This window comes from Bombus flavifrons, chromosome 5 (assembly GCF_040668555.2).
Source record: "Bombus flavifrons isolate JBK064 chromosome 5, iyBomFlav1_principal, whole genome shotgun sequence".
Taxonomy (NCBI): domain Eukaryota; kingdom Metazoa; phylum Arthropoda; class Insecta; order Hymenoptera; family Apidae; genus Bombus; species Bombus flavifrons.
Window position 1 is genome coordinate 3,858,251 of NC_138446.1, and position 14,636 is coordinate 3,872,886.

At 37.8% G+C, this 14,636-nt stretch overlaps 1 protein-coding gene across 1 annotated transcript; it reads right to left on the reverse strand.

Moving 5' to 3' along the window:
* Positions 1–59: 59 nt before the first annotated feature.
* Positions 60–2,075, reverse strand: O-fut1 (O-fucosyltransferase 1). Its single transcript, XM_069113232.1, has 6 exons — positions 1,856–2,075; positions 1,640–1,755; positions 1,447–1,570; positions 1,020–1,384; positions 672–908; positions 60–592 (listed from the first exon to the last, which is right to left on the reverse strand). Exons 1-6 carry the CDS (start codon positions 1,959–1,961, stop codon positions 389–391), a joined length of 1,152 nt encoding a protein of 383 aa, XP_068969333.1. The 5' UTR covers positions 1,962–2,075; the 3' UTR covers positions 60–388.
* Positions 2,076–14,636: the final 12,561 nt, after the last annotated feature.

The window sequence follows — 14,636 nt, forward strand, 5'->3', positions numbered from 1 at the left end:
TATAGTTGTTCCTGAGGCCATTATGATTTGCGAGCAACAAATATTTTAATTGCTTGCTGAACAATATGAAAGAACTAAAAAGTTCCCAATCAATGTTGTATTGATAGATAATTATTGAAACTTTCATGAATCATGTTATAGCTTAACTTTAATTAAAAGCAATATTTATATATTTAAAAGAACTTTTATCTTATATGACCATTTTTTGTAAAATATAATAAAAGATAGTATACATAAAAGATCCTTTTTCATTGTATATACAATTATGTATATCATGCGGAGTTTTAGGATAATTTAATTATAATAATTTAAATGGGTCCAGCTTTTATTAATTATAGATGAAGGAAAAATTAATAGAAATAAACGGACCTAGTTAAGAATTATGTCACTACAATTCTTCATGTGTAATAGAAGATGAAGACCTCTCTGAAGGGAAACCCCAAAAAAATGTGGGATACCCTTTAATTTCCCTTTCTCTTGCGACAAAAGCTGAGAATGAAGATATACAGTTTCCTATAAAATAATTTGCTCTTCCAAGAATAGCTAAATCTAAATGAGGCGATGCAGGTGAATCTTGTTTAAAAACTGGAACCTATAGTAAATATTAAATGTATTTATATTGTATATATATAAATGTATATGTATTGTATATATATTGTTATATTTCTTACTTCCATCCGTGCTAAGGCTTTAGTAAGTTCTTCGATCATATAGTTATTATCTGATGCTACAAATACTGATTTGATGTCATTACCATTGCGAATAACCCGTTTTAGATGACGTACTATTAAATCAAATGATGGTAGACACATAGCAGAAGTTGCTTTTCCACGTTCGTTACGATACCCAAGGCATTGTGGAGCAGCAAAGAGATTTGGTGTGCTGGATATAAATTCACAAGCACGAACCTGTTAAACATAAAATGTGTTTTATTTACAAATCTAATTCTTTTTATCAGTTTCTTAAAGTTTTATTATAGTGAAATGAATAATTTGAATATCTGGAAGATAGATACACACCCAATCAATTCCGTTACGTAGATGAATTCCTACAAATGCTCCTCTTGGTAATTTTTGTTTTATAAATGCTATGGCTTTATTAAGCATGTCTGTATTCCATTCAACATATTTGTGTAATTTTTTATTTTCCAATTGTACAGGAAAACTAGCAGGTGCACCTGTGAATGCTAATACTGGCCAATGTAATGCAGGATATTGTCTTTTCCATTGTACTGCCATGTCTGTATGATGAACATCATAATGTAAAGGACCATAAAATTCTGATTTTACAAAATCTATATTATATGTATCCCAAAATGACCCAAATGGATTTCCATCTTTGGCATTGCATGAATCTCCTTTTCCACGTGCAGAATAACAGAAAGCTGAAAAGGATAACATGTTTCAAAGGAACACTTTGTCTTTGAACTTAAACATTTAAACTTACATACTCTTTCCTTAGATTGCCATATTTTTGGTGCTATGTCTCGCATAAAATTCTCCATTAATAGTGCTTTATGGAAGCTTTGAACTTTTGAAACATTAAAATATATATCAAATGGAACTTGTATCTAAAAAATGATAAATTTGTTTAAAAATATTTATATTTTATAAGATATTAAATGTTATTGTTTACAAACAGATCTTGTTTCTCCAGTTCTATATTCAACCCATGGTGGTAAAACTAAAGTACGATTTAGTGCTTTTGCAAATCCTAAAGCACCTAAAAAGTGATCCGCTTGATTTCCAAATCGCCCTAAAAAAAATTAATCAACTCGATGATTTTAATGGATTAATTTATTCTAGGATATATTTATATAATTACATATAAAAATCTTAGTTATACATGGACATACCCATACAAGGACAATAAACAATATATCCATTTGTATCAATATCAAAGTCTTCACAATATGTGTTATAAAATGTGGTTAATAGTAGAATGAAAATAATACTGAACATTTCGAGTTTCTTTACTTATTTTATTTAATCACAAATAATTAAGGACTCACAATTTAATATAAATTACTCCGGTTTTTATACATTTCCACCATTACTATGGATACGTGCATGGATTATTGCATATGTAGAAACGCTTTCAAAGCAAGCGAGTCTAGGCCACGGTCATGTAAACAGGTCTTGACACTCATATACAGAAGCCTAGGGAGGACCATTTGAAAATTGAGTCGTGACTAGTTGTGAAAAATCATCATGGAAGACAAGAAAGTTTCCCTTCTCGCATACATGACTTTCCATGTTTTTATTTTTTAATCCTTAGAGTGCTATGGACGCATATATGCGTCTGGCGAAAGCTATCGGTGTGGACTAAGGGCGCATATATGCGTTTTCTGTAAGTGTCCGGCATGGACTAAGGACGCATATATGCGTTTGTCAATTTTTCCGTACACCTACGCAGAAGTAATACTATTACGTTTGTGCGAGATAAATATTTTATATCAAAAATCTACTGCTTCGAAACAAAAATTTAGTGAATTTCATTTAGCGTCGATAAGAGACATTTTACAAAAATATTTCCAACGTAGAAGCACAGTAGGAGGAGGAAAGAGAAAGTCTGAGGATTTACCATTTCGTTTAATTGATAGGCATTTTCCATCAAAATGCCCTAATCGTGCCGGCACAACACAATTATCAAGAAAATGTGTTGTTTGTGTGAAAAATAAGAGAAGGAGCGACACGCGATGCGAATACAGAAAATGCGATGTCGGATTATGTATCGATAATTGTTTTGAAATTTTTCACACATAACTGAATTATGAACTTGTGTTATATTTACTAAATTTAGTTTTTTAGATTATTGTTTTCTAGTTTATTACCCAAATTCTAGTTTATTGTAAATTTCAATGTTTATAATAAATAATTAATACTAAAAAATAACGCTCTTGAATCATTTAATCTCGTGCAAAAGAATTACTATAACTTATTACGATTTGCGCTTTGAATAGTCAATCAACAGAGTTCAGTATAGCGAAAAGTACTCCGTTCACAGCGATCGTCAGCGCTGGCCGCGCGCCGTCCGTACGGACCGCATAGGCCTCGAGTATTCAGCACTCTAAGGGTTAAGATTAGACACGACTCAATTTTTGGCAGTTCTCCATAGCAACTGTAGAGACTTGTTTATATATGAACGTGATTTGGACAGTGGACAAGCTATCACAGTTGTACGATCTGGTAGGACAAATAAGGTTGTTGGATTTACAGTGATTTTTCGGGAAACAGGAAAGTGAGTTGTTGTCTGTGATCCTCTCTGCTTGCCGGAATGCGGGAAATATTCAAATAAAAATATTAAGTTCTACTGAAATGAGTACTTTTATTTAGGAGATTTCTCTGATAATTTGGTACAATTGACGTCGCGACTTTAGGAATTGCGAGAATCCTGGCAGTTCCCGTTTCTTCCGCGACTTGCAAAATCCCTTTTAGTTCTCTTTCAGAATCTAGATTCCCCTGTAGTCCTCCTTCCAGGTCTTGGTGGTTCCTGATGTTTTTCACCTCATAGATCGGTGCTTTTTCTTTTTCAATTCTTCTTAATTTTTTTTTATTTATTTATTTAAATTTTACAATTTGTCCAGTAGGACATTTGGTAAAATATTATAGCTTAGTGGTATAATAATATAACATGTGGGTGGTTACCCCCAGCGGGGTACCATCTTCGTGTTTGTTAGGTTATGTCCTTTGTGAGATCTGTTGGGTGTTTCCTTTTTAGTCCTCTTTCTATGCTTGATGTGTTGACCGTTTCCACTGCCAGCCGGTTCGGGTGCGTTGCTATTCTTTCTCTGTACCTTCTTGCATTTCTGCTAATCTCCTCCTTGACCGTTGGTATTCTCAGGTCTTTCCGAATGTCCTCGTTTCTAACGTACCACGAGGCGTTTACTATTGTTCTAAGAATTTTAGCTTGCGTTGTCTCTATTTTGGTTATATGGCTCATTGCTGCTGTTCCCCATAGTGGTATTCTGTACGTCCAGATTGGTTTTATGATTATTTTGTATATTTTTAATCTATTTTCTATACTTAGTTTGGATTTTCGACTTGTTAGCCAATACATTTGTCTCCTTGCCGCCTGTATTTTTCCTGTTATTGATTTGATATGCTGTTTCCATGTGAGTTGTGTATCTATGTGGAGTCCTAGGTATTTGACTTGCCTTGTTTGTAATATGCGCGTGCCGTTAGGAAAGATGTTTGGTGGTATCTGTTTTCGCAGTGTAAATGTAATATGGTTGCATTTACTGGGGTTTGCTTTAATTTGGTTAACTTGTAGCCACTTTTCTATTTTTGTGATATGTTCTTGTAGTAATGTGACTGCTATTACAGGGTTAGTATGCCTGACTAGTATCGCTGTCTCGTTCGCGAATGTCAGTATTTTGCTATTGGTAGTTGTTGGTATGTTGGCCATGTATAGTGTGTATAATATTGGTCCTAAGACGCTTCCTTGCGGAACCCCTGCATTGATGTCTTTGACTTCGGAGTATGCGTCCTTGATTTTTATTATGAAGGTTCTGCTGTTTAAGTAGGATTTTATTAATTGGTATATTTGTTCCGGGAATTGTTTCCTGATTGTTTGTAGAAGGCATTCGTGGTTTATTTTGTCGAATGTCTTCTCTATGTCCATAAAGAGGGCTGTACAGTATTGCTTGTTTTCTAGTGCTATTATTATTTCGTTGACCAGTCTGTGCATTTGCTCTATAGTGGAGTGTTTGTTTCTGAATCTGAATTGGTGATCTGGTATTAATTTTTCCTTCTCTATTATTAGTTTTATGCGGTCGTAAATTACTTTCTCTAGTATTTTAGAGAACACAGGAAGTAATGATATAGGTCTGTATGATGTAGTTTGATGTGGGTCTTTGCCTGGTTTAGGTAACATTATGATCTGTGCCAGTTTCCAAATTTTAGGAAAGTATTGAATTCTTAGTATTGCGTTAAATATTATTGTGATTTGTCTTATCGCTTTTGGCGGAAGGTTTATCAGGATTTTGCCATTGATTAGGTCGATTCTTGGTGCTTTATTATTTTTTGTTTTCTCGATTATGTTTCTAATTTCTTGTGCTGTTGTTTTAGGTATGGTGTAGTGTTTGTCAGTTGATGTACTAGTGGTTAGCGCATCCTCGTCCGTATAACTATTGTGGTTGCTGTTGTTGATATTATGTGGTGTAAATGTGTTGCATAGGTGATTGAAAAATTCTTCAGCTTGCTTTTCGTTGCTTCTTGCCCATGTGTTATCTGCTCTTCTGATTGCTGGGACCAGTTTTATTGTCTTCTTTATTTTTTTTGTGGCTTTCCATAGGGAGTAGTTGTAGTTCTCGTGTGCAGATAGTGACTCAATGAACTTTGTAAACTCGTTGTTGTTGTGTTCTTTTATTTTGTTTTTTATTTCCTTTGCAAGTTTGTTTAGGTGTTTTTTGTTTTCTTTTGTTCTATGTTTTTGCCATTTTGCTTTCGCTTTTCTTTTTTCTCTAATTTTTTCGAGGATGTCTAATGGAATTATTTTTGTTTGTCTGTTGGTTGATTCAGGTATAGTGGTTGCCCATGCTGCTTCTTGAATAGTTTCTATAAATGTTGTTACTGCTTGATCGATGTGTTCAGGTGTTTTCAATGGGATGTTGCAGTTGATTTTGCTCTCAATTATTTCTTTAAATGTTTGCCATTTGGTGGTTTTATTGCATAGTGTCTCAGAATTGCTGTAAAGTATTGGTTTGTTTCTGTATATAATTATTATGGGTGTATGATCGGAGGTAAGCTCAAGGCTGGGTACTATGTTTAGTTTATTTACGTTTAGTCCCTTTGTAACTGCAAAACCGAGTAGATCAGGTATTTTGCTCAGGTCTGTCGGCCAGTATGTCGGTCTTCCCGTGGATAATATATTGAGGTTATTGTTTCTAATGTAGTTTTCCAAGGTTCTACCTCGTGGTGTAGTGATTCTTGATCCCCATAGCGTGTGCTTTGAGTTGTAGTCTCCAGCTGCGATATACTTGTCACCTAGGTGTTGAAAGTACTCTTCCCACATTTGTGATGTAATTTTGTGTCGCGGCGGTACATATACTGCTGGCAACTGTAAATGGTTGCTGTTAGTTTGTACAGTAACGGTGGTTGCTTGTATATGTTCCTTACTAACTTGGCTGTGTAAGTGATGTTTAATGTCGTTTTTTATTACTACTGCGGTCCCTCCGTGTGCTTTTCCTGAGGGATGCTTGGTATCATATATGGTGTAATACGGTATTTTTATGTAACTTTTTGTAGTGAAGTGTGTTTCTGATACGAGTAGTATGTTGATGTTATTGTTGTACAGGAATGTTTTGGTTTCTTTGTTGTAGGGCCCTTTGTTGTAGGCCGTTAGAGTTCCAGGCTGCTATTTTAGGCATGTCCGTTTTTATTTCTTATTTTTTGCTCAGCATGTTTGTAAGTAGTTGTAGCATGACTGTTATTTGTTTCGTTTGTTATCTGAGGACTGCGTTTTGTTCGCTTATCATTTTTGTAAGTATTTCGGTGTTTTTGATGGATTTTTTAAGTAGTTCTTTGATTTCTGTAGCGTCTTCGGTCTTGTTGCTTTGACTCTGATTGTTTATGGGCGTTGCTTGTCTGATGTTTTGGGTCACTTGCGCGTAGCTTCGGTTTCCTTGGAGATCTGTGTTTCTGTTTATAGCTTTTATTTCATTTTGTACTTTCAATGTTGCTTCGTTGTCCGTTGTATTTTGTTGTTGTTGGTAGTTATCGACAGATCTATTGCGAAGTGGCGGAAACAGTTTACGTTGTAGTTGTTTCCTGATTTCACATCCTTTATAGCTGGCTGAGTGGTTTCCGTTACAATTATAACATCTAACTTCTTCTATTCTTCCTGTGTATGGGCAGTGTGATTTTTTGCACATTTAACACATGCCGGGCTTCTGTTACAATAATTTATTGTGTGACCGTATTGTTGGCACCGCATGCATTGTGGTATATCTTTTTTGTAGCGTGGTGGTTACTATTGTGTTTAGAATTTTTTTAACTTCGTATATTTCTTTATTATTGTTTTTCGGTCCTAGTTCGATTAGAAATAATGGTAGTGGTTGCTTTGTGTCATATCTGGTCATATTGTTAATTAATCTTGTTTTATGGCCAATTTTTGTTAGTTCATCGCTTAATTTTTCTGTGTTAGTTTTAGGATGTAATCCTCTTATAACTACTTTGTAGCTCCTTTCCGTTTTGAGCTGGTACGTGTGGTATATAGCATTTTTTTCCTTTAGTTCGTTTATCACTTTCCTATTGTTATTTCGGCCAATCGCGGGGAGACGCAATCGCGAGGAGAGACGTCAACGGGAGTCGTAAATTCCCGTTACGATTATACTAATCGACACCACGAGTTGATCGATCCCCTGATTTCCGTTAAGATAATAGGGGTGATTAAGTTTATATAACACTGTGATTCACAGAATTATAAAATATATATTTCCAACACTTAAACTACACTGTTGAGTAGATACAAATCGTCGATAACAACTTGTCGCACGAATATGAGATAGACACGAATAATAGAGCAAGGTTCGTACAATCGAATTTCGTATGTTAGTGGACGGGAGAGTTAGGTGCTACACGTCGACGTTGTTTTTCTACTAATTGTCGCCCTTAGGCTAACACGGAAGAAAGCTCGGTGTGGGTGTGCCCTTTGCATGAAGAACGCGGATTCGTTATTCACGTTGTTCGTCAGGAAAAGTGAGGGCAACGATCCGCGATGTCGATTGGCTGTGACCCATGCTGAAACCTGAAGGAGTGAGTCGGAGTCCTCCTACCGACGTGGTTCATAAATGACCTTGCACATGGGAAAACTCAGCCTGTTCTGTTAGACAGATGTTTGGTTTTTCCTAATGGGCGCGTACCCGCTTTCTCCGCATTTTTGATTGCGCCTAATAAACCCAAGGACCTCTCTAAAAACCAGATGTGCGTCGCAAATATTTCTAGCCTTAAGAAAGCCTTCAAGACGACGGATGGAATGCAGATACATGTGTACACAATACAAGAGAAAGTTATGGTTGGTCCTCAGGTTTATTGAGGGTCGAAATGACGTTACGCAGGCCGTCGGCTGGCCGGTCGCGAGAGCTGCAGCGCAGATGTTTTAGGCGACGTAACACCTATAGCTTTCTGGGGAGTTTGTTTGGATTTTTACTTGCTCCAGTTTTGTTTGTTTTATTGTGTAATTATCCTTCCCAGCTATATTGTTTAATCGATCAATAAGCGGGTCTATTATTTGCGCCTCAACAAATATTGGTGGTAGTTTTGTAATGTGTGTTGGTTGAGTTGTGGGTTTGCTTGTTGGGTCATCGTCTATTTCTTCCGTTAGCGAGCTGAAGGAGTTTCTTAATGGTAATTCTTGCAACCATCGCTGCTTTTCTGAATCTAGATTACCTATTATTTTTCTTTTCTTATTGTAACTCGCCACCTTCCAGCTTCCATCCTGTTGTGTTGTTTCTTTGTTTGTTTCCATATCGACTTCAATTGTAACTGAGCAGTTCTGTTCTTGATTTATTTGTTGACTTGGTTTTGTTATGTCTGTTGTTTTATTTATGTAGTATTGTTCGTCTTTGTCGATTATCTTTATTGGTTTTATTTTCATTTTCTGTTTCCTTATAGTCTTCTTAATAGAAGACACGGGTTTCCAACATTTAGCTATGGGCGTAGCCGTTCGTGTCTTTATCTTACTCACTTGCCGCACTTAGCTCGGCTGCTCGGGCAGAACTGAGGCTAGATGTGTGCGGGCCCTTACCGCGTACCCTCAATAACCTCAAGGACCCACCATAAACTTAAACTTTTAGTTTATTCCTGTAAGTTTTATCGGTTTATGGATGGTCCTTAAACGGTCCTACAAATTACGGAGAAAGCAGGTAGTTACCTAATGGGAAAACCGAATATTTGGCTAACGGAAATGCTGGTTTTTCCCATAAATAATGTCACCTACGAGCCACGTTGGTAGGAGGCTTCCTCCTCCTATCTTCATTTATTAACGCGAGCTATAACCAATTGGCATCGCTTTTCCTAACGAAAAGTGTGAACAACGAATCCGCATTGTTAGTTCAAAGGGACACACCCACACCGAGCTTTCCTCCGTAATAATACGAGAACACCTCAACACTGGAATTACAAACTCTCACCAATCAACATCTCTCAGATCAGTCCCGTAAACAGTGGTTATAAACTTGTGTTATTCAATAAAGTTCTATAGAAAAGAAACCTAAAGTTGAGTTACGACTCAAACTTCTTGTCCTTAAAACCGAAGTCTTAATTTTACGTGACACTAGAACAGTTAGTGTCAGTGGAGAAGCCAGATGGTGTGAATCGAAAAGTCAGAGAGTGCGAGTTGCGTTGTCGAGATAGTGTTCTAGTGTAACGACAACAAATATCTACAACCGACTTAGGAAACCTGAACCGACTTGCACACGACACTAACTCCCAAAACAAAGGAATATGAATTCGGCACGTAGGCATAAGATAAACGAACATCTAGAAGGGCTGGGTCTTGATTGAGGCTTCAGTCTTTCGGTAACGGTCTAGTCGTAAACATGTACTCTTATTATAGAATAAAGGTATCTCGAACTCTGGTTCAAGAACCCAACATTTTTTTATTTTTATTTTCCTGTCATGTTTTACGTGACATTTTGGCGATCCTGCCAGGATCCATTCGCTTCAGTGTAAACGAAATTACGATTTCGGTCTACGGACATCATTGAAGATCGAAGGATTCGGACCACTTGTGTTGTGAACTCTGCTATCAATAATTTACCACAGTGGATCAAATCAGCGGGATTACTGTCAGCATAGAATAAATCAACAGAGCGAGTTTGACACTCAAACAGCATCTTTGAACGTGCCACAGAGGAAAACACCGCAAAGGAACCTCGTTCTACGAACTTACGTATCAAGGAGAGAAAAGTCTGGATTCTTTTAAACAATATAGAACGCGAAAAGTTAGTTTCTCTAGCAACTCTAGCGAAGAGACAATATTCACAATGAACAATAAGAAAGACTCAAAAGCCGAGACAAGTTTACCCTCTACAAGTGGAACCCAAAATAGAACGGAATCACTCGATTCCTCTACCAGAGCAATTTCAGACTTAGTACAGAGACAGAAGGAAGAATTTCGACAACAATTTAACGAAATAAAGAATGCATTAAGATTAGCCAACGAAGAAAATAGAAAATGCGCTAACGAAATAAAAATATTAGGTAGAAACCTCTCTCGTGTTAAACTATCACAAATAGACGTAGAATCAACTGAATTCGGTTCTATGATGACTAACGATGACGATAATATATCAGTATTAAAATACGATATTAATCCATCTCCGCCTATGCCACAAAGACCACCAACATACGTCCAACCATCCAATCCAACAGCTGCAAACTCTGGAAATCTAAAAACTGAAATTGCATTAAAGTGTATTCCGATATTATACGGAGAAGATGATATAGGTGTAGAAGATTTTATTTGTGAAATAAAAGAAATGAGAATGATGTGTTATTATTAAAAGTGATCAAAATAGAGAAAATTGTAGGAAAAGCCGCAATGGCAATCCGCAATATCCATATTAATGAATTCGAAACTCTGTACGAAGCATTAAGACGTAACGTAGCTACTCAAGCATCAGCAAGAGAACACCAAGATCAATTAAGAGAAATAAGGCAAGGATTAACCGAAAGTGTGCAAAATTATAACATTAGATTTCGACGTGCTTTTAACAAACTTCAATACAGCATTACTAATGAATATAAAAACGAACTAACTCAACGAGCGATGAACGATCGACTATACATGTACTCTGTGACTGACTATGTAAGAGGCCTTCGTTCAGAAATAGGACAAGTGCTATTAGCTAATTCCCTCCCAAACATCATCGACGCAGAAAAAAAAGCAATGGACGTGGAAAGATACTTTCGCGAAGATAACGCTCGCAGACGGATGACACGACAAACAACCACTCTGCCATCTTATCGTAACCAGACGTCTCGTCCAGTAGGTAACCGCTTCACGATTACAAGTAACATGAATAATAAAACTCCACCCACACAAAACATTCAACCAAGAATGAATAATTTTACAAAGCTTGAGAACCGACCATTAAACGAAAGGACACAAACGAAATGTTTCAAATGCAATCGATTGAGACACCTTGCCAATCAATGCTAAAATTTTCGAATACCGCCTCAAACAAAAGCCCCTCCAGCAACAAACCACATTCAAGAACAATCAGAATTAACAATGCTATCTCAGGAAGATTACCCACAATACGACTACAATTACCAGGACGACCAGGATTGCGATTTCTCGTTGACTCGGGAGCAGGAATCAACTTGCTTAAACGAGAATGCTACCCAGTGTTACGTCGAGCGACACGCTGCCTAGACCTGGCCACACACCGCGGGCAAGATGGTAACTAGATGTCCGCTCGTCCTTACTGCGTATCCTCAATATTCTCAAGTACCCTCCATAAATCTAAGGAATTTCCTAGTCGAGGTCCTTCAGACCGAACAAATATCCTATTTCTAAATCGCCTTCTAAAGAGTATTGTCTACTACGGCTTGACACGGGAAAGTTAGTTTTTCTCACGTATGATGCTTCCCACCAGCAACTTTCTATCGAGGGCGGCTAAGGCCCTTCCTAGTCCACCAACCTTCTTTTACCCAATCAGAAGCAATGTCTACTGCCCTCACTTTCCTAATCAAAATTGTCATCAACAAATCCGATGATCTCTTGCGTTAGACACACCCACGACTAGCTTTCCTCCGATACAGCATCGTCACTTTACAGCACTTCTCCTGCGACATCAGGAGGGTCAAGGCAACATGTCACTATCGGGCTTCTATACTTAAAACAATTACATAGTTAACTTGCACGTACGCATCAGTGTAATCATCTCTCTACAAGGTTGTTGGAATAAACATTAAGTTATACCTGTTAATTCAGTGTAACTACTCAATTAAACCATCTCTATTATCCTAACCGAAATAGGGGATCGATCATTTCGTGGCGTCGATTATCTAATCGTAACGGGAATTTACGACTCCCGTTGACGTGCTTCCTCGCGATCGCGTCTCTCCGCGAGTGGTCGAAACACCCAGGAAGAATAATAATACCAGACACAAAGAAATTCTCCATGGGGCATTCCAAATACGAATCCAATTCCAAAATTAAACTAAATTTATTCAACAAAGAGATAGAATTTTCCTTAGTAGATGATAATTTCCTTATTATAGAAGACGGCATATTAGTCTTACCCGGTTTAAATCAATATCGATTCGAACTCTCCAATAAAACATTAAAATTAGATAATAACACCCCTCTGCTGCAGTAAGGACCAACCCTCGCACCAGGAGAAACCGTTCAAAAAATTGTATACCTCGAAGGAAAGCCAACGCCAGTATGCTTTATCAATGGTGGTAAGTCCTCAGTTCAAATTTCTAACATTATTGAAAATACAAACATTGTAGATCAAATCGAAAAATTCAAATCTTTGATTCGACTATCGCACATAGAAAAACCTCTTAGAGAACCTATGGAAAAGATTCTTCTCTATTACATGGATTATTACATATTCTCTATTACATGGGTATTTAATTTAGACAGCGAAACATTACCATGCATATCTCTTGCCAAACATTCCATTACATCGTTATTCTTTTCTTCCACATACCGTAACCCTCACCAACAAATATCGATATCATAATTTCCAATCTCTCCATTTTAATTGATTTCCTATTCTTTACTCAATCGTTCCTACGTGCTTAAAGTATTTTTTCTTTTATTTTATATCCTTTGAACGTTTCTTCCCTTACTAAACTCACTCGAACTAACTCGCAAGACTAAAAACCACGCACTAAATAGCTTGCAAAACTAGTAACCACGCTCTGCTACCATGTTAAGGTATAGAGAGGATTCAGAAATACAAATAGTTTACTTTATTTCGCACACAACAGCTATACATATATATGTCGGAGATGAAAGGAAAGCCGAAGCCGTTCCTTGGAAATTTTGGGAACATCTTCTAGTAGTCTAGCCTGGATTTTATCATAGCTGTAATTGTTCGAGATTTGTGATATCAAGATTGGGTTCGAGGCGACAATTGGTCGCCGAACGTAGCCACGGTCACGGGATGTACTCAGGCAGAAACTGCCTAACAACGGCGTTTGGAATTTTCTCGATGCTTCCAACGAGTCTGCCTAACAACGGCGTTTGGAACTTTCTCGATGCTTCCAACGAGTCTGCCTAACAACGGCGTTTGGAACCTTCTCGATGCTTCCAAACGGGTATAGAAAAACAAATGCAATTGTACAGCGAGAATAATCTCGACGAGGCTGGCATTCGTCTTGTGACTGCTTTGGAGAGTGACACGTCGTGTTTCTGTGCTTAAGATCAGTCTACGCTTAGTAAGGAGTCATCCCGTTGATCGTGGATTCGTTTGAACTCAAAATTATTGTTTATAACGATTATTAACTTATTGTTTGTAAATCATATTATTCATTGAACTTACTATCCGTTAAACGTATTATTCATTAGTTTTATTATTTGTTAGACTTATTAATCGTTCAACTTATTATCCACTAACTTTATTATTTGTTAGACTTATTATTCGTTCAACTTATTATCCACTAACTTTATCATTTATTAAGCTTATTATTCACTAGACTTATTATTTGTTAATCTTTGTAGTAGACTTGTGTATACATGTAAATATAATCTCGGTTGTGTAAAACAATGGTTAATTCACGTGAAGAGTTGTTACGCGCCCAAAATTCCAACCATAACCCGACATCAGAAGTGGGATCAGAATCGCTTAAAGTGATACAAGAACAGATGGCCTTTATGCGCGAGTTAATTCAGACGCTAGCGCAAAAACCGAGGGAGCTTGAACCGAGTGTGAAACCCGGAAAATTTTCGTTACCACGCTTTAACCCCGAAGTCGCAGGCGCCGATCCAGCCGCGTGGTGCTTGGCCGTTAGTCGGCTTGTGAAGGACAACCCTCTACGAGACAGTGCGTTATACTCTGCCTTAAATGAAGCTTTAGAGGGTTCTGCGGCACATTGGCTGACGCAAACGATGATAGACGAAGAGATAACCTGGTCTACTGTTAAGGAACGATTCCTTGTGCATTTCGGTGGCCAAGAGACAACGCCCTCGTCGTTAATGAAGGTATCCAAGGAACCACAGGGAAAGAACGAATCTCTAGGGGCTTATTACTGTCGTCTTTATTCCCTCCTGAAGACGAGGTGGCGACATTCTACGAAGGACGAAATGCTTACGTCATCATTCTCTTCCTGGCAAGCATGCGCGACCAACGTTTTAAACGATTGGCTCTCACGAGCGACATCAAGACGGAGGATCAATTTCGAAACGAGATGAGACCCTTCTGTTACGAGGAGGAACCGACATCTTCGTCAAGAAATCCACCGGCGGAACCCGAAGCTAAACGACGCAAGTTATCGGACCCCCAGGTGAGGTGCTATTACTGTGGTACTCACGGACACAAAATAATGGAGTGTCGCAAGAGGATGCGTAGCGAACAGCGGAAGGATACACGACATCAGGAAAGAAGCCGACCAGCCGCATCGTCCAAGGTGGTTTGCTTCAAGTGTCGTGCGGAGGGCCATATCGCACCTGAT

What these genes read in the sequence shown, in the direction of transcription:
- O-fut1 (XM_069113232.1), bottom strand. Translation starts at nt 1,961, where the DNA reads ATGTTCAGTATTATTTTCATTCTACTATTAACCACATTTTATAACACA. An exon ending in GAACTGGAGAAACAAGATCT is followed by an intron (nt 1,571 to 1,639) that starts GTTTGTAAACAA and finishes ATCATTTTTTAG; the next exon opens with ATACAAGTTCCATTTGATAT. An exon ending in GCAATCTAAGGAAAGAGTAT is followed by an intron (nt 1,385 to 1,446) that starts GTAAGTTTAAAT and finishes TATCCTTTTCAG; the next exon opens with CTTTCTGTTATTCTGCACGT.